General features: G+C 43.7%; 1 protein-coding gene across 9 annotated transcripts in view; it reads left to right on the top strand.

Annotated features, from left to right (window-relative positions):
• LOC115144835 (protein MON2 homolog) overlaps positions 1–19004 on the top strand; it is a 57907-nt gene that overhangs the window by 19180 nt on the left and 19723 nt on the right. For 6 of the 9 annotated variants that reach the window (XR_010459416.1, XM_065003035.1, XM_065003036.1 and 3 more), the window contains exons 4-21: positions 148–279; positions 564–693; positions 1246–1343; positions 2027–2152; positions 2389–2583; positions 2829–2953; positions 3275–3414; positions 3640–3799; positions 6350–6540; positions 6853–6934; positions 10919–11097; positions 11512–11598; positions 12322–12434; positions 14453–14557; positions 14987–15067; positions 15267–15431; positions 15575–15676; positions 18475–18585. Coding sequence is in view for 8 of the 9 variants with exons in the window: in XM_065003035.1 (XP_064859107.1) it covers positions 148–279; positions 564–693; positions 1246–1343; positions 2027–2152; positions 2389–2583; positions 2829–2953; positions 3275–3414; positions 3640–3799; positions 6350–6540; positions 6853–6934; positions 10919–11097; positions 11512–11598; positions 12322–12434; positions 14453–14557; positions 14987–15067; positions 15267–15431; positions 15575–15676; positions 18475–18585 (2322 nt within the window). In the remaining variant the exon portion in view is untranslated. The remainder of the gene's footprint in view (positions 1–147; positions 280–563; positions 694–1245; positions 1344–2026; positions 2153–2388; positions 2584–2828; positions 2954–3274; positions 3415–3639; positions 3800–6349; positions 6541–6852; positions 6935–10918; positions 11098–11511; positions 11599–12321; positions 12435–14452; positions 14558–14986; positions 15068–15266; positions 15432–15574; positions 15677–18474; positions 18586–19004) is intronic. The other 3 variants (XM_065003038.1, XM_029685932.2, XM_029685931.2) reach the window with 1 other exon arrangement.

Raw genomic sequence — 19004 nt, 5'->3', positions numbered from 1 at the left:
TCTGTGTGTACATGTCTGTGTCTATGACCTCTAGAGCTCCTCTCACTTCCTCTGGTTCTGTCACATTCCAGTAAATTGTGACTGTCGCTGCCTCCTGGGTGTACAAGTAGGCTACATGTCTAACCATGTGTTGTGTGTGTTCATCAGGCTGCAGCAGGGAACATCATTAACATGCTGTGGCAGTTGATGGAGAACGGGCTGGAGGAACTGAAGCTGCTGCAGACTGTGTTAGTGCTGCTCACCACCAACACAGTGGTACATGACCAAGTCCTGTCCAAGGTACCGTACACTCAGCACACACATTGCAGACACTTTTATATATTCAAGGTACAGTCAGATAGTACATGCTGTGTCCCAAACACGTCTCATATTGCCTAGGGAGTTGGTTTCCACGTACATGTTAATCCAGATGTGTGCCTTAGTAAATCTGACTACGTTCCAATGTTCATACTAGCATACCACTTAGAATGTATTACCCAGTACATGGCTTGATTCTTGGTGGGAGGCTATGTTAGGCTGGCTATTGTAACAGAGCCTGTGTCTCCTCGCCGCCTCCCTCCCAGGCTATCGTGCTGTGTTTCCGCCTGCACTTCACCAAGGACAACATCACCAACAACACAGCCGCCGCCACCGTCAGACAAGTCGTCACCGTGGTATTCGAGAGGATGGTCGCGGAGGACGAGCGCTTCAAAGGTCTGAGCAGAGTGCTCATGGGAAATGGAGTTCCCGGACTCTACTGTTTTCTTTTTGCCATTGATTCAGAGTTGAGTCATTGTTAGATCCACAAAGGGAAGTGCGCAAGTGTACACTTTAGATGAAGGTGGAGGTTGCAGCCACAGAACTTTACATCAGTATTCTAGAATCCCACTTCCTCTCTCCAACCCTCCTCTTTCCCTCTAACTTTGACCATGCCACAGAGGAAGGGAAGGGAATTTGTTTCTCCTTAGATTGCCTAAAGCTGCTTATCCCATGACTTCAGTGAATATAACATGACTTGTTGAGGTTTTGGTTTGGCCCCTTTAGTTTTCACACTGCTGTCTTTCCACTCTACGTCTTAGTTTAGTATAACTGGGATTGGAAATCACAATTTAATTGCGTGACTTTTCCCTCCTGAGGTAGGTTTTGGACCGGTCTTTTCTGAGAGTGTTTGTGTCATTGTTTGATGAGAGATTAATCCCTCCAGGCTTGTAGCCACAGCTGTTTCTAAAGTTGTCTCTCCCTCCCTCCCTCTCTCCTCTCCTCCAGACATCGTGGACCAGCCTCCTCCAGTCCAGGGTAACACTAACCGGAGATCTGTTAGCACCCTGAGGCCCAGTGCTAAAGACGCCTACATGCTGTTCCAGGTACGTCCACCAGGTGGAGACAGTCCTCCATACCTCTCACTGTACCCAACATTTACCCTCTCTCCTATCAGAAGAGGAGGTGTAGCTAGGGTAGAGTAAAAGTGGTATGGGAGGGAACGAGGGCCAGGGAGGGAACGAGGGCCAGGGAGGGAACGAGGGCCAGGGAGGGGAACGAGAGGGCCAGGGCAAGGGGGGAACGAGGGCCAGGGGGGGGGAACGAGGGCCAGGGCAAGGGGGGGGCCAAGGCAAGGGGGGGGGGACGAGGTGGGGAAGGGGGGAACGGGGGAGGGGAGAACACGGGGAAGGGGTAGGGGGGAACGGGGAAGGGGTTGGGCTAGAGGTGGAAGGGTGAGGGTAGGGGGGAACGAGGATAGGGGAAGGGGGAAGGGGGAACAGAGGGAAACACGGGAATGAGGGTTGGGGAAGGGGGAACGAGGGGTAGGGGGGGGGAGCGAGGGTAGGGGAAGGGGGAACGAGGAGGGGGGGGAACGAGGAGAAGGGGGAGGGAGGGGAAGCGAGGGGTAGAAAAGGGTAAGGTAGGGATCAGTTTTGTGGAATGAAACAGCCATGCTGTCATAAGATATGTGCAGCCCATACTTCCAGACTGTATCACAGAGGCAATGCTAGTAGCTGTCTCCAGCTGTCCTATGTCTACATCCCCATTTCCGTGTGTGTCCCTCCAGGACCTATGTCAGCTAGTAAATGCTGATGCCCCCTACTGGCTGGTAGGGATGACAGAGATGACACGGACGTTTGGTCTGGAGCTCCTGGAGTCGGTCCTCAATGACTTCCCTAGGGTCTTCCTGCAGGTGAATACACAGTACAGTACAGTATTATACTTTACAATGAAATACAACTTAATACAATATGATGCAGTAAAGTATGGTACAATGCAATACAACACAATCAAGTATTATCTGCATTGAAATAGAATACAATACAACATCTCATCTCACTGTAGGTGTCTTGTATTTGGACTGTGATCCCCAACTCTGTGGGGGATTGCCCTCTAACCATTGCCCTCTAACCTCTGACCCCTGTGTAGCACCAGGAGTTCAGCTTCCTGCTGAAGGAGCGTGTGTGTCCGCTGATCATCAAGCTGTTCTCCCCCAACATCAAGTTCCGTCAAGGCAACAGCAGCGCCGCCTCCCCAGCCCCTGTAGAAAAACCCTACTTCCCCATCTGCATGAGGCTGCTCAGAGTGGTATCTGTGCTCATCAAACACTTCTACAGCCTACTGGTGAGAGTCAGTTACAGCTATCTACTACCAAGTACTGTGTTCTCTGTACTTACATCATCAAACACAACTACAGTCTAGTGGTGAGCGCCAAAGCAGGAACTATAGTTAGGGTCAAGTCCATTTGAAATTAGGAAGTAAGTTGAAATTTCAATTTTCCACAAATCCTGTTGTCTTATTTTAGAGCCAGAAGTGTGTGGATAGTTAGCTTGGGGAGCTGAGGTGTGTGTTTGTCTGTGTTGCTGTAGGTGACAGAGTGTGAGATCTTCCTGTCTCTGCTGGTGAAGTTCCTGGATGGAGAGAAGCCTCAGTGGCTTAGAGCTGTGGCCGTGGAGTCAGTCCACAGGCTGTGTGTACAGCCACACCTGCTACGGTGAGTAGGAGGAGTGCACACACTGACTTTACCCTACACACACACCTTCATCACTAAACTTACCACATAACTTCAACATATCGCCGTTGATAATGGCTGACCCTGGCCATGACCCCCACTCTCCAAGGGTGTCTCAGGGGGAGTTGGGATTAGCATAAAAACCTTTCCAGTTCACACATTCATATAATACATGCTTGTGCATGTGTGTAAAAGGACAAATATAATCACCCACTAAATAATTATTATTATTATTAGATTCTATGTTCTACCCAACCCCCCATCCACTTTTCTAAGTCCCTTCATCTCCCCCTGTTCACCCAGGTCTTTCTGCTTGTCCTATGACATGAAGCAGCACTCCACCAAGGTGTTCAGGGACATCGTCAATGCTCTGGGCTCCTTCATCCAGTCCCTCTTTATTGTCCTCAACACAGGAAATCCTGCTGCTACCAACACTTCCACCGGTCAGTAGTGTTGACCTTTCGTGTTATAGCTTTTGACATATAATGTAGTGGAACTTATGGTGAGGTAAAGGAAGGAGTCTAGGATCGGAGTGGTCAACTCAGGAGGGTGCAGGAGAGTGTGGTCTGCAGGGTGCAGGCTTTTGTTCCAACACTAACAGCCCATTCTTTTTCCTCCTCTCTCTCCCTATCTCTGTGTCTCCCTAATCTCTCTGTCCCCCTTCCTAGGTGGGTCAGGGGCCCAGGGGGCTGCCCAGGGGGCTGCCCAGGGGGGTCCAGGCGCAGGAGGTCAGGGTGGGAGTCTAACCACACAGGCTGCCTTTGAGTACCGCGGTACCTGGATCCCCCTCATGACCGTCAGTGTTCAGGGCAGCGCCAAGGCTACCTAGTCAGTAGTAATATACACACACACTTACACTAGATATCTAGCTATTGCTGTCTAGATAGAAATCACCAATCCAATTATTACACACAATAACCATGTTTCCATCCACAGTTTTTATGCAAGTAAAGTCCATATAAAAGAAAAACAAGACAGTTGTGATGGAAAAAGGAAGTTTCGGTACAATTTCATAAACACCAACAGATCATTTATTCGTTCGACCTGGTGGGATCTTATTTGTGTCAGTAAAATTAATTATATGCGAAATGGTGATGGAAACAATTATTGATATAATAACCATCATATCAAAGTAAACTTGGAGTCACGCGATGATATGGTGTGTGGTCTTCCCACTCCAACCAGACTACGACTCAGGAAACCATACATTTTATTAGGCTACAGATGACATAAGTTATGATGAACTTCACAGGGTTGTGAAAGTGCACGGTGATGAGCTTGATGCTCTTTTCCAATAAATATCAAGGGTCCTATTCTTGTGATATGATGATCAATGCTTGACTGCCTTTGACAGATATTCTTGTTCCATAATAATGTCATGTAAACGAACCTAGCTGCACTGTATCTGAACCTAGCTGCACTGTATCTGAACCTAGCTGCACTGTATCTGAACTTAGCTGCACTGTATCTGAACTTAGCTGCACTGTATCTGAACCTAGCTGCACTGTATCTGAACCTAGCTGCACTGTATCTGAACCTAGCTGCACTGTATCTGAACCTAGCTGCACTGTATCTGAACCTAACTGCACTGTATCTGAACCTAGCTGCACTGTATCTGAACTTAGCTGCACTGTATCTGAACCTAGCTGCACTGTATCTGAACCTAGCTGCACTGTATCTGAACCTAGCTGCACTGTATCTGAACCTAGCTGCACTGTATCTGAACCTAGCTGCACTGTATCTGAACCTAGCTGCACTGTATCTGAACCTAGCTGCACTGTATCTGCACGTTGTTGGCTAGAGAGCATGTGCCAAGACCAGAGTGGACACATTCGCTATTTTTAACTATTGTATAGCTGAAAATGCGAGGGTGGGAGTAGCATCTGTTGGCTGTAATTATGAGGAGATGAAACAATGCTGCTGTTTTTATGTTATAGACGCTGGTTTGTTGATGCAGGAGAAAGAGTTGTTAGAGTTGTCAGTCAACATCTACCTCAACATTGTGTTTCTGTAATGGACAAATGGTCAGGGACAGCTGATCCTGCAGGTGTTTAATACAGGAACAAAAGGTCAGGGGCAGCTGATCCTGCAGGTGTTTAATACAGGAACAAAAGGTCAGGGACAGCTGATCCTGCAGGTGTTTAATACAGGAACAAATGGTCAGGGACAGCTGATCCTGCAGGTGTTTAATACAGGAACAAAAGGTCAGGGACAGCTGATCCTGCAGGTGTTTAATACAGGAACAAATGGTCAGGGACAGCTGATCCTGCAGGTGTTTAATACAGGTGTTTAAACAGGAAAAAGGTCAGGGACAGCTGATCCTGCAGGTGTTTAATACAGGAACAAATGGTCAGGGACAGCTGATCCTGCAGGTGTTTAATACAGGAACAAAAGGTCAGGGACAGCTGATCCTGCAGGTGTTTAATACAGGAACAGGAAAAAGGTCAGGGACAGCTGATCCTGCAGGTGTTTAACAGCTACAGGAACAAATGGTCAGGGACAGCTGATCCTGCAGGTGTTTAATACAGGAACAAAAGGTCAGGGACAGCTGATCCTGCAGGTGTTTAATACAGGAACAAATGGTCAGGGACAGCTGATCCTGCAGGTGTTTAATACAGGAACAAAAGGTCAGGGACAGCTGATCCTGCAGGTGTTTAATACAGGAACAAAAGGTCAGGGACAGCTGATCCTGCAGGTGTTTAATACAGGAACAAATGGTCAGGGACAGCTGATCCTGCAGGTGTTTAATACAGGAACAAAAGGTCAGGGACAGCTGATCCTGCAGGTGTTTAATACAGGAACAGGGAAAAGGTCAAAAGGGACAGCTGATCCTGCAGGTGTTTAATACAGGAACAAATGGTCAGGGACAGCTGATCCTGCAGGTGTTTAATACAGGAACAAAAGGTCAGGGACAGCTGATCCTGCAGGTGTTTAATACAGGAACAAAAGGTCAGGGACAGCTGATCCTGCAGGTGTTTAATACAGGAACAAATGGTCAGGGACAGCTGATCCTGCAGGTGCTAATGGATCCTGCAGGGTTTAATACAGGAACAAACAGGTCAGGGACAGGAACAAAATGGTCAGGATCCTGCAGGTGTTTAATACAGGAACAAAAGGTCAGGGACAGCTGATCCTGCAGGTGTTTAATACAGGAACAAATGGTCAGGGACAGCTGATCCTGCAGGGGTTTAATATAAGCAGCAGTCCAGTTAAAAATAGTTTGTTAGTAGGAGCTTAACAAGAGTGATTGCACGCAGCTCCTTTTGATGTAATATACGCACATTCATGCGCCTCAGCAGGGTAGAGAAGTGGTTCTCAGCAACTGCACACACACTAACACACACTGATTCACATCATTACTCTCTCTTCCTCCGCCAGTCTGGAGATGTTGGACAAGGTGGAGCCCCCGTCTATCCCAGAGGGTTATGCTATGTCTGTGGCCTTCAGCGCCCTGCTGGACCTGGTCCGAGGCATCACTTCCATGATAGAGAGAGCGTTGGCCAAGGAGGAGGAGGAGGCGGCTGTATGCAGGGAGGCCAACCCAGACCAGAACACCCAGCTTGAGCCTGGTGAATAGAGGGGAGGGGGATGAGGGTCAGGGGTTAGGACTGGGGGGGCTTCTCTGGGCCTACAGAAAGTGCTGAATCTTAGCTTGACATTCTGTAGGTGTGCAAATCTTGAACTTTGAAGCACTTTTCTGACCTCTAGTGGCCAATCCAGTACCTACACTTCCTGAGGGAGTTTATCAATGTAGGCTTACCACGGTGATGCACTCTTTTGTCATCCCTATGCAAAAGCTTATGTAGCATTTTTAAATATAGATATCTGTACAAAAGTATATTGCTTTTCCACTCTGTTGCTAACTAGTGTTTCTCTGTCAGGGGCCCATCTGGTATGGGAGGAGATGGTCAGTGCATGTTGGTGTGGTCTACTGGCTGCGCTCTCTCTCCTGCTGGATGCCAGGTAAACAACCCTTCTTATAGATCACCTCAAAGTAAATGTGTTTAGTATACCCTCAAATGTATTTAGTATACCCTCAAATGTATTTAGTATCCCCTCAAAATAAAGGTATTTAGTATCCCCTCAAAATAAAGGTATTTAGTATCCCCTCAAAATAAAGGTATTATTAGTATCCCCTCAAAATAAAGGTATTTAGGATCCCCTCAAATGTATTTAGGATCCCCTCAAATGTATTTAGGATCCCCTCAAATGTATTTAGGATCCCCTCAAATGTATTTAGGATCCCCTCAAATGTATTTAGGATCCCCTCAAATGTATTTAGGATCCTCTCAAATGTATTTAGTATCCTCTCAAATGTATTTAGTATCCCCTCAAATGTATTTAGTATCCCCTCAAATGTATTTAGGATCCCCTCAAATGTATTTAGTATCCCCTCAAATGTATTTAGTATCCCTCAAATGTATTTAGTATCCCCTCAAAATAAAGGCATTTATTATCCTCTCAAATGTATTTAGTATCCCCTCAAATGTATTTAGTATCCCCTCAAAATAAAGGTATTTAGTATCCCCTTAAAGGTATTTAGTATCCCCTGAAATGTATTTAGTATCCCCTGAAATGTATTTAGTATCCCCTCAAATGTATTTAGTATCCCCTCAAAATAAAGGTATTATTAGTATCCCCTCAAAATAAAGGTATTATTAGCATCCCCTCAAATGTATTTAGTATCCCCTCAAATGTATTTAGTATCCCCTCAAATGTATTTAGTATCCCCTCAAATGTATTTAGTATCCCCTCAAATGTATTTAGTATCCCCTCAAATGTATTTAGTATCCTCTCAAATGTATTTAGTATCCCCTCAAAATAAAGTTATTTAGGATCCCCTCAAATGTATTTAGGATCCCCTCAAATGTATTTAGTATCCTCTCAAATGTATTTAGTATCCCCTCAAATGTATTTAGTATCCCCTCAAAATAAATGTATTACTATCCCCTCAAAATAAATGTATTAGTATCCTCTCAAATGTATTTAGTATCCCCTCAAAATAAAGGTATTTAGTATCCCCTCAAAATAAAGGTATTTAGTATCCCCTCAAAATAAAGGTATTTAGTATCCCCTCAAAATAAAGGTATTATTAGGATCCCCTCAAATGTATTTAGTATCCCCTCAAAATAAAGGCATTTAGTATCCCCTCAAAATAAAGGTATTTAGTATCCCCTCAAAATAAAGGTATTTAGTATCCCCTCAAAATAAAGGTATTTAGTATCCCCTCAAAATAAAGGTATTTAGTATCCCTCAAAATAAAGTATTATTAGGATCCCTCAAATGTATTTAGTATCCCCTCAAAATAAAGGTATTTAGTATCCCCTCAAAATAAAGGTATTTAGTATCCTCAAAATAAAGGTATTTTATCCCCTCAAAATAAAGGTATTTAGTATCCCCTCAAAATAAAGGTATTTAGTATCCCCTCAAATGTATTTAGTATCCCCTCAAATGTATTTAGTATCCCCTCAAAATAAAGGTATTTAGTATCCCCTCAAAATAAAGGTATTTAGTATCCCCTCAAATGTATTTAGTATCCCCTCAAAATAAAGGTATTTAGTATCCCCTCAAAATAAAGGTATTTAGTATCCCCTCAAAATAAAGGTATTTAGTATCCCCTCAAAATAAAGGTATTTAGTATCCCCGCAAATGTATTTAGTATCCCCTCAAAATAAAGGCATTTAGTATCCTCTCAAAATAAAGGCATTTAGTATCCTCTCAAATGTATTTAGTATCCCCTCAAATGTATTTAGTATCCCCTCAAAATAAAGGTATTTAGTATCCCCTCAAATGTATTTAGTATCCCCTCAAATGTATTTAGTATCCCCTCAAAATAAAGGTATTATTAGCATCCCCTCAAATGTATTTAGTATCCCCTCAAATGTATTTAGTATCCCCTCAAATGTATTTAGTATCCCCTCAAATGTATTTAGTATCCCCTCAAATGTATTTAGTATCCCCTCAAATGTATTTTAGTATCCCTCAAAAAATAAATGTATTAGTATCCCTCAAAATTTATATCCCTCAAATGTATTTAGTATCCCCTCTCAAATGTATTTAGTATCAAAATAAAGGTATTTAGTATCCCCTCAAAATAAAGGTATTTAGTATCCCCTCAAAATAAAGGTATTTAGTATCCCCTCAAAATAAAGGTATTTAGTATCCCCTCAAAATAAAGGTATTTAGTATCCCCTCAAAATAAAGGTATTATTAGGATCCCCTCAAATGTATTTAGTATCCCCTCAAAATAAAGGTATTTAGTATCCCCTCAAATGTATTTAGTATCCTCTCAGAATAAATGTATTTAGTATCCTCTCAAATGTATTTAGTATCCCCTCAAATGTATTTAGTATCCCCTCAAAATAAAGGTATTTAGTATCCCCTCAAAATAAAGGTATTTAGTATCCCCTCAAAATAAAGGTATTTAGTATCCCCTCAAATGTAGTTAGTATCCCCTCAAAATAAAGGTATTTAGTATCCCCTCAAAATAAAGGTATTTAGTATCCCCTCAAAATAAAGGTATTTAGTATCCCCTCAAAATAAAGGTATTTAGTATCCCCTCAAAATAAAGGTATTTAGTATCCCCTCAAAATAAAGGTATTTAGTATCCCCTCAAATGTAGTTAGTATCCCCTCAAATGTATTTAGTATCCCCTCAAATGTATTTAGTATCCCCTCAAAATAAAGGTATTTAGTATCCCCTCAAAATAAAGGTATTTAGTATCCCCTCAAATGTAGTTAGTATCCCAAATGTATTATTAGTATCCCTCAAATGTATTTAGTATCCTCTCAAATAAAGGTATTTAGTATCCCCTCAAAATAAAGGTATTTAGTATCCCCTCAAATGTAGTTAGTATCCCCTCAAATGTATTTAGTATCCCCTCAAAATAAAGGTATTTAGTATCCCCTCAAAATAAAGGTACTTAGTATCCCCTCAAAATAAAGGTACTTAGTATCCCCTCAAAATAAAGGTACTTAGTATCCCCTCAAATGTATTTAGTATCCCCTCAAATGTATTTAGTATCCCCTCAAATGTATTTAGTATCCCCTCAAATGTATTTAGTATCCTCTCAAATGTATTTAGTATCCTCTCAAATGTATTTAGTATCCTCTCAAATGTATTTAGTATCCTCTCAAATCTATTTAGTATCCCCTCAAAATAAAGGTATTTAGTATCCTCTCAAATGTATTTAGTATCCCCTCAAAATAAAGGTATTTAGTATCCTCTCAAATGTATTTAGTATCCTCTCAAATGTATTTAGTATCCTCTCAAATGTATTTAGTATCCTCTCAAATGTATTTAGTATCCCCTCAAAATAAAGGTATTTAGTATCCCCTCAAATGTATTTAGTATCCCCTCAAATGTATTTAGTATCCCTCAAATGTATTTAGTATCTCTCAAATGTATTTAGTATCCCCTCAAAATAAAGTATTTTGTATCCCCTCAAAATAAAGGTATTTTGTATCCTCTCAAAATAAAGGTATTTAGTATCCCTCAAATGTATTTAGTATCCTCATCAAATGTATTTAGTATCCCCTCAAAATAAAGGTATTATTAGGATCCCCTCAAAATAAAGGTATTTAGTATCCCCTCAAATGTATTTAGTATCCCATCAAATGTATTTAGTATCCCCTCAAAATAAAGGTATTTAGTATCCCCACAAATGTATTTAGTATCCCCCTCAAAATAAAGGTATTTAGTATCCCCTCAAAGTAACTTGATAGTTTGACAGGGGAAACTCAAGGTCAGTGTTAAGTTCAGGAGCAACACAAGTAGTTGAAACTACTGCGCCCAGCAACGAAGGTCCCTAGACCATAAGTTGCTGTGTAAGGAGTCTGCAGATGAAACGGTTTTATGAACGTTTTTTTAACGCGTCAAAAAGTGAAGACGTTGCGGCAGTTAGGTTTGTTCCAAACCCATAACCCCCTCTGTCTCGTCCCCCTCCAGTACAGATGAGACTGCGACAGAGAGCATCCTGAAGGCAGAGCTGACCGTGGCCGCGCTGTGTGGTCGCCTGGGCCTCGTGACGCCCCGCGACGCCTTCATCACAGCCATCTGCAAGGCCTCGCTGCCCCCACACTACGCCCTGACTGTCCTCAGCAGTAATACAGCCAACCTTAACAAGGGTCAGTCGTGGATGCTAAACCGACACTGCAAAAAAAAACATTTTTACTAAACATTTGGGAAGGTAAAACTTTTTCAGTGTAAACTTAAACCACTAAAACAAGATATCAAGTATAAAGAAAATATAATGGTGCTATATACTTTTAAATAAGATCATCTGTGAGAACTAATAATCACCAACATGAAAACTAGACAGTCGGGGAGAATCTAAAATTAAAAAAATGTGATGACATGGGACCCCCAATGATTTTGTTGTAATGTTTAAGCCCGATAGCATAAGAACAAGGCATAAGCCATGGCCAAATGTGCAGAAGTTAAGGGAATTTGCTTTAAAACTGAAAATATTCTCTCCGCTCCGTGGCAAAATGTGTAGAAGGCAAAATTAGCTTTAAAACAGCAACATTTTGTCTCTGCAGCTAAGAAGACAGCCTCTAAAACCGTGCCATTGGCCAAGGCCACTACAACGCACCCTCCAAAAATGTCTAGGGGAAACACTGGCGCGTGTACGTCAGTACCCTGCGTGTGTGGGGGTGGTGGGTGCATGCATGTGTGAGCGCGTATGTTTGTGTGCGTTCATAGCAGTCTTCCCTCATGGCTTTGCTGCATCAGCTCTGTGGTAATTATACATACGTGCCTCTGAGGAACTTGACAAGCCGGTGGTAGTTAGTTGTTTATTTGTACACTTAATGCGCTTTTCATCCCAAGTCTCTCTGTATACGTTTGTGAGAGTGTGAAGCTCTAGAGCCCTGGCTGTGTGTGATCTCCATACTAACCACTGTGATGCCCCACTTATATGTCATTAATCCTGGCTGTGCCTCAACTGTTTTCTTGTTCCCTCTAATTAGTAACACAAAGATTAATGTGTCGGGGAGGTCACAGTCTCACACACACACGCTATTTGCATATTTTCTGTGATAGATCGAGCATGCAAAATGGCTTCAGCAGGATCGATGTTTGCTAGGGAGTTAATAAATCAAGTCTCTGTAGCATGTAGCTGGCTTGTCACAGTCACTCAGTGAAGTATATACATGGAAATGACTGGCTTGTGTGTTATTATCAGGGGTGTTTGCCTGTCTGTGAGATACATCATGAAGAAGAGAAAATAACAAAGTCATCGTGGACCAAGGAGTCTAAATCTATTTTTGGACCTTCAAAAGATTTGGTCCTTGTGATCATTACTTTTGTTGTGGACTCAAATCAAATGTGTTTTCTCCTGTCCTCCTCAGCCTACTCCATCCAGGGCCAGAGTGTTCAGATCATCAGTTCCTCCAGTGAGTCTCATCAGCAGGTGGTGGCTGTGGGACAGCCTCTCTCTGTACAGCCCCAAGGCACTGTAGTGGTAAGATTACCTCTACTCAACATTACTACAACACATCTAAATGCCACTGTGGTGGTAAGATTACCTCTACACAACATTACTACAACACCACATCTAAATTCCACTGTGGTGGTAAGATTACCTCTACACAACATTACTACAACACCACATCTAAATGCCACTGTGGTGGTAAGATTACCTCTACTCAACATTACTACAACACCACATCTAAATTCCACTGTGGTGGTAAGATTACCTCTACTCAACATTACTACAACACCACATCTAAATTCCACTGTGGTGGTAAGATTACCTCTACTCAACATTACTACAACACCACATCTAAATGCCACTGTGGTGGTAAGATTACCTCTACTCAACATTACTACAACACCACATCTAAAGGCCACTGTGGTGGTAAGATTACTCAACATTACTACACCACATCTAAATTCCACTGTGGTGGTAAACATTACTACAACACCACATCTAAATGCCACTGTGGTGGTAAGATTACCTCTACTCAACATTACTACAACACCACATCTAAAGGCCACTGTGGTGGTAAGATTACCTCTACTCAACATTACTACAACACCACATCTAAATGCCACTGTGGTGGTAAGATTACCTCTACTCAACATTACTACAACACCACATCTAAAGGCCACTGTGGTGGTAAGATTACCTCTACACAACATTACTACAACACCACATCTAAATGCCACTGTGGTGGTAAGATTACCTCTACTCAACATTACTACAACACCACATCTAAATGCCACTGTGGTGGTAAGATTACCTCTACACAACATTACTACAACACCACATCTAAAGGACACTGTGGTGGTAAGATACTTTTGTGTATTTAGTGTTTGTGGACACACCTTCAAATGAGTGGATTCGCATATTTCAGCCACTCACATCGCTGACGGGTGTATCAAATTGAGCACACAGTCATGCAATCTCCATAGACAAACATTGGCAGTAGAATGGCATCACTGAAGAGCTCAGTGACTTTCAACATGGCACCGTCATAGGATACCATCTTTCCAACAAGTCAGTTCGTCAAATTTCTGCCCTGCTAGAGCTGCCCCGGTCAACTGTAAGTACTGTTATTGTGAAGTGGAAACGTCTAGGAGAAACAACGGCTCAGCCGCGAAGTGGTAGGCCACACAATCTCACAAAACGGGACCGCAGAGTGCTGAAGCGCGTGAAAATCGTCTGTCCTCAGTTCGAACTCACTACTGAGTTTGAAACTGCCTCTGGAAGCAACGGCTGGGACACGAACTGTTTGCCGGGAACGTCATGAAATGCGTTTCCATGGCCGAATAGCCTCACACAAGGCTAAGATCACCATGCACAATGCCAAGCGTCGGCTGGAGTGGTGTAAAGCTTGCTGCCATTGGACTCTGGAGCAGTGGAAACGCGTTCTCTGGAGTGATGAATCACGCTTCACCATCTGGCAGTCTGATAGATGAATCTGGGTTTGGAGGATGCCAGGAGAACGCTACATGCCCCAATGCATAGTGCCATCTGTAAAGTTTGGTGGAGGAGGATTAATGGTCTGGGGCTGTTTATCATGGTTCGGACTAGGCCTTAGTTCAAGTGAAGGGAAATCTTAACGTTACAGCATACATTGACATTCCCTGACCTCAACCCTATTGAACACCTTTGGGATAAATTGGAACGCTGACTGCGAGTCAGGCCTAAACTCCGAACATCAGTGCCCGACCTCATTAATGCTCTTGTGGCTGAATGGAAGCAAGTCCCTGCTGCAATGCTCCAACATCTATTGGATAGCCTTCCCAGAAGTGGAGGCTGTTATAGCAGCAAAGGAGGTACCAACTCCATTTTAATGCCCACAATTTTGGACTGAGATGTTCTATAAGCAGGTGTCCAAATACCTTTTGTCATGTAGTGTACCTCTACAGAACATTTACTACAACACCACAACTAGAGGGCACCGTATGAGCAAATGTTAGACGTTCACACATCTAAACAGTAGTGTTGCATAACTCCATCTCTCCATCTATCAGCTGACAGCTAAGAATATCCAGTGTATGCGGACCTTGTTGAACCTGGCCCACTGCCATGGGGTGGTGCTGGGAACCTCCTGGCAGCTGGTGCTGGCCACGCTGCAGGTACACTTCCACCATACTGTATCCACCACACACCAGAGGAGGCTGGTGGGCGAAGCTGTAGGAGGATGGGCTCATTGTAATGGCTAGAATGGAATAAATGGAACAGTCAAACTTGGTTTCCCTGTTTGATACCGTTCCATTTATTCAATTTCAGCCATTACAATGAGCCTGTCCTCCTCCTATAGCTCCCCCCAACAGCCTCCTCTGCCACACACACACACACTGGTACAGTTTTACACCGTATTATAACCAAGCTGGGATTTTTTATTGTTGATATTGACAAGCCTAAATATTTAAATTCATAAAAACATTTTTTGTTGTTCTGATTTATATAGTGGAAGTAGTCTGAGTGAATCACTCTGACTTTTCTCACCACCCACTCCACTCTTCCTGTTCTGTCTATCTCCCACCTTCCCTCTCCTCTCCCAGCACCTGGTGTGGATCCTAGGTCTGAAGCCTGGGGTTGGAGGTGCTCTGAAGCCTGGTCGTGCAGTAGAGGGGCCAAGCACGGTAATACAAGACCACAAATCGATCGCCCTGCCTTACACAGTCACACTATAATTAGTTAAATTCTCTGCATCAATTAGCAACAGCCTCCGTAGGGTTTCATTGGCTATTCAGCCTTCAAAGCTAGACACCACACTAAGGTACGTAGCTCTGCTGGATCCTAACAGACAAACCTGACTCCTCTGATGTCTGTTGGTTACAGGTGCTGACCACGGCTGTGATGACGGACCTGCCTGTCATCTCCAACATCCTGTCTAGGCTCTTTGAGAGCTCCCAGTACTTAGACGACGTGTCACTGCATCACCTGATCAACGCACTGTGCTCCCTCTCTCTGGAGGCTGTGGAGATGGCCTATGGAACTAACAAGGTAACTACTATACGTGCATGTAGCCAGAGCAACAACGTATGACATCCCCATCTTCTGTATGTGCCGCCTTGTGTTACTAAATGTGTAATGCTTATATCCACCGAACCAGTCACTCGTATGTTCTGTTCTCGTCCTGTATCCAGGAGCCGTCTCTGTTTGCTGTTGCCAAGCTGCTGGAGACCGGCCTGGTCAACATGGACCGTATAGAGATCCTGTGGAGGCCCCTCACTGGACATCTACTGGAGGTAAGTCTTCCATTCACTATTATAGACCACCTGTAGACCTTTATATACCATCATAATGGAAGAGGTGGGTAGTGAAGTCCAGGGTTCAAATAATATTTTTTTATAATTTCAAATCTGTACTTGATTGAGCTTGCTTGCTTTAAATGGACCAGTAGAATAATCCCAATATGGAACTACCAATCTCACATTCCAGGCAGGCCCAAGCTAACTTTGAAAGTATTTGAAATATTTCAAATAGTATTTGAACCCAGGTCAATTGCAGTGGTATTTTGGGAAAACTTCAATAGATACTTCTCGAGCCCTTTAATTTCGTGGTAATGGTAGTAACTCCCCCGTTTGTAATTCCTTGAGTGGCATCTGTCCTCTGTGTAGTAAAAGTAATACACCTGTTGTGTGTGTGTGTGTGTGTGTGTGTGGTCTGTCTGAAACGAACCGTTCTCTTTTCTCTATCTCCCTCTCTTTTGCAACCCATGTCTGTTTTGCAGAAGGTAAGCTCGGAAACTTCTCCTCCCAATCATTTGCTTTCACTCTCATTCCCTGTGCCTCTGCCTGGTAATCAATGTGTTGGAGCTGAGAGTATGCAATGTGTTGGAGCTGAGAGTATGCAATGTGTTGGAGCTGAGAGTATGCAATGTGTTGGAGCTGAGAGTATGCAATGTGCAGCTTGCAACACATTTATGTTTCCTTCGCTGTTATGTTTGATCTAAATTTCCTCGCTTGAGTTGCATTTCTGGAACTTTGTTTTTGTTTGTATGCATACTATACAGCAGTTGTCGCCAACCTTTTCTGAGGACAGATCACGTTCTGGGTCAAAAAGCAGACCGAGATCTATTGCTTCGATTATACTTCCCTTTTTCACACTTTTTTCAAACATAATCCTATCCAACATTAACCAATTGTAAACAGTTCTGTAGCAGGCTATAAGCCCAATACATTATCACTGCATATTGGCTATGCTTGAATTGTCCTGCCATTGTTGTTCTTCTCAGACTATTTAGAAATTATATTTAAAAATTGTAGGTATATGATCACACTGTAATAGATCATTTGTTGTATTTCTTGAGGCACCGCTGAGTGAGCATAACTGATGACCTGCTTCTGATGGTCAGTCTGAGGTGAGGGAGGGGAGCAGCTGTGAGGCTGCCTGTCACCTGACTCACCATCTTCCAGCTGATGGCATCACTGCATGAATAGTCCTCGATATTAAAAAAGACACAAGCCGCAAATAATAGCAATAAAAGTTTATCCAATCATGCATTTTATGGCCTATAAAAGTGTTGAACAAAGTGCTGACAGGGCTGAATAACAACTTAAACAGGAACTTACTCATAAAAACTGCTCTTTGCTGTATTCATTCAGTCTCTCTCGTCATGGTTTTGAAATCTCACATTATCAACTTTGCTGTGTGTTACGGTCTATGGCTCCAGGAAACTGTGCAGACACAGTGATATGAGCTATCTGATTGGCCAGCAGTAGGCCTATAGGTGTACTAGATTTGCTCTCTGGGCCTGCTGGGTAGACTGAGTTCTACCTTCAGGCTCGTGAAATCGTTCAAAATGGGAACACGTTGCCTTCCCCAGGACACTAGGGCTACTGAATCAAGTGCACCTACCGTCAACAGCGCGAAACAATAAATAATAGGAACTCGAGGCTTTATCATTGGGTTTTGTACAGAAATGTTTGGTGATTGATTAGGAATGCCTTGGAGATGGACCGGTTGGTGACCACTGCTATACAGACATCTGAATATATACATCAGCTGTAATGATATGCCAGCCTTTCTAGACAAGTCACATACTTGTTTCATGTTGGGCAACGTGTAGATAACAGACACTTGTGGGGTGTAAAGGATAGTGCTAATATGGCGTCTTAATCACTGTTGGTGTAGCTGTCAGGGGATTGGTGTAATGAGCAACAATGCAACTCGTTGAAAGCCAGCTGATCTCGACACAGCGTTCATGATTATCTGTCTGTCAAATGGAAGGACATTATTTCATTCATCACAGGCATAGTGTTTTAACCACCGGGTGGACATACTGTTCGAACAGCCCTGACCCAGATCCCTTTCGCTCTCTCTCTACCCCCCTTCCTCTTTCTCCCTCTCCATGCTCATGTACCGTGTGATCTCCCTCTCCGTGCTTGTGTACCGTGTGATCTCCCTCTCCGTGCTCGTGTACCGTGTGATCTCCCTCTCCGTGCTCGTGTACCGTGTGATCTCCCTCTCCGTGCTCGTGTACCGTGTGATCTCCCTCTCCGTGCTCGTGTACCGTGTGATCTCCCTCTCCGTGCTCGTGTACCGTGTGATCTCCTCTCCGTGCTCGTGTACCGTGTGATCTCCCTCTCCGTGCTCGTGTACCGTGTGATCTCTCCTCTCCGTGCTCGTGTACCGTGTGATCTCCCTCTCCGTGCTCGTGTACCGTGTGATCTCCCTCTCCGTGCTCGTGTACCGTGTGATCTCCCTCTCCGTGCTCGTGTACCGTGTGATCTCCCTCTCCGCGCTCGTGTACCGTGTGATCTCCCTCTCCGCGCTCGTGTACCGTGTGATCTCCCTCTCCGTGCTCGTGTACCGTGTGATCTCCCTCTCCGTGCTTGTGTGATGTCTGATCTCCCTCTCCGTGCTTGTGTGATGTCTGATCTTCCTCTCTGTGCTTGTGTGATGTCTGATCTTCCTCTCTGTGCTTGTGTGATGTCTGATCTCCATGCTTGTGTGATGTCTGATCTCCATGCTTGTGTGATGTCTGATCTCCCTCTCCATGCTTGTGTGTGTGTGTGTGCCTACCCTCTGTTCCCTGCTGCAGGTCTGCCAGCACCCCAATGCCAGAATGAGAGAGTGGGGGGCTGAGGCTGTGACCTCCCTAATCAAAGCTGGCCTGGCCTACAAACACAACCCCCCTCTGGCACAGAACCAGGTACTACTACTACCCCATCTCTCTCATCTTCACCCAGTAACCCAAACACAGGGGATGCTTGAACATTTCCTGTCTAGAAGTTGGAAGACTGTTACAATGCAATGGAAGGTGATAATAGCTAGATGACTAGCTATTAGTTCGCTTCACCATGCCAACCCACCCACACATAGTTGGCATGTTTAGATCTTAAGGCCACTCCCTGCCCTCTTTCTTCCTCTCTGTCCCCATCTCTCTCTCTCTCACGCTCTGTCAATTCCATTTTAATTTATTGGCATGGGAAACATGTTTACATTGCCAACGCAAGTGAAATAGATAATAAACAGGTGTGAAATAAACAGTAAACATTACAGAGTTTCAAAGGAATGGAGACATTTAAATAAACGTAAATATGGATTGTATTTACAATGGTGTTTGTTCTT

This window comes from Oncorhynchus nerka, linkage group LG17, assembly GCF_034236695.1.
Source record: "Oncorhynchus nerka isolate Pitt River linkage group LG17, Oner_Uvic_2.0, whole genome shotgun sequence".
Classification (NCBI taxonomy): Eukaryota; Metazoa; Chordata; class Actinopteri; order Salmoniformes; family Salmonidae; genus Oncorhynchus; species Oncorhynchus nerka.
This window is presented reverse-complemented; position numbering and strand designations above follow the sequence as displayed.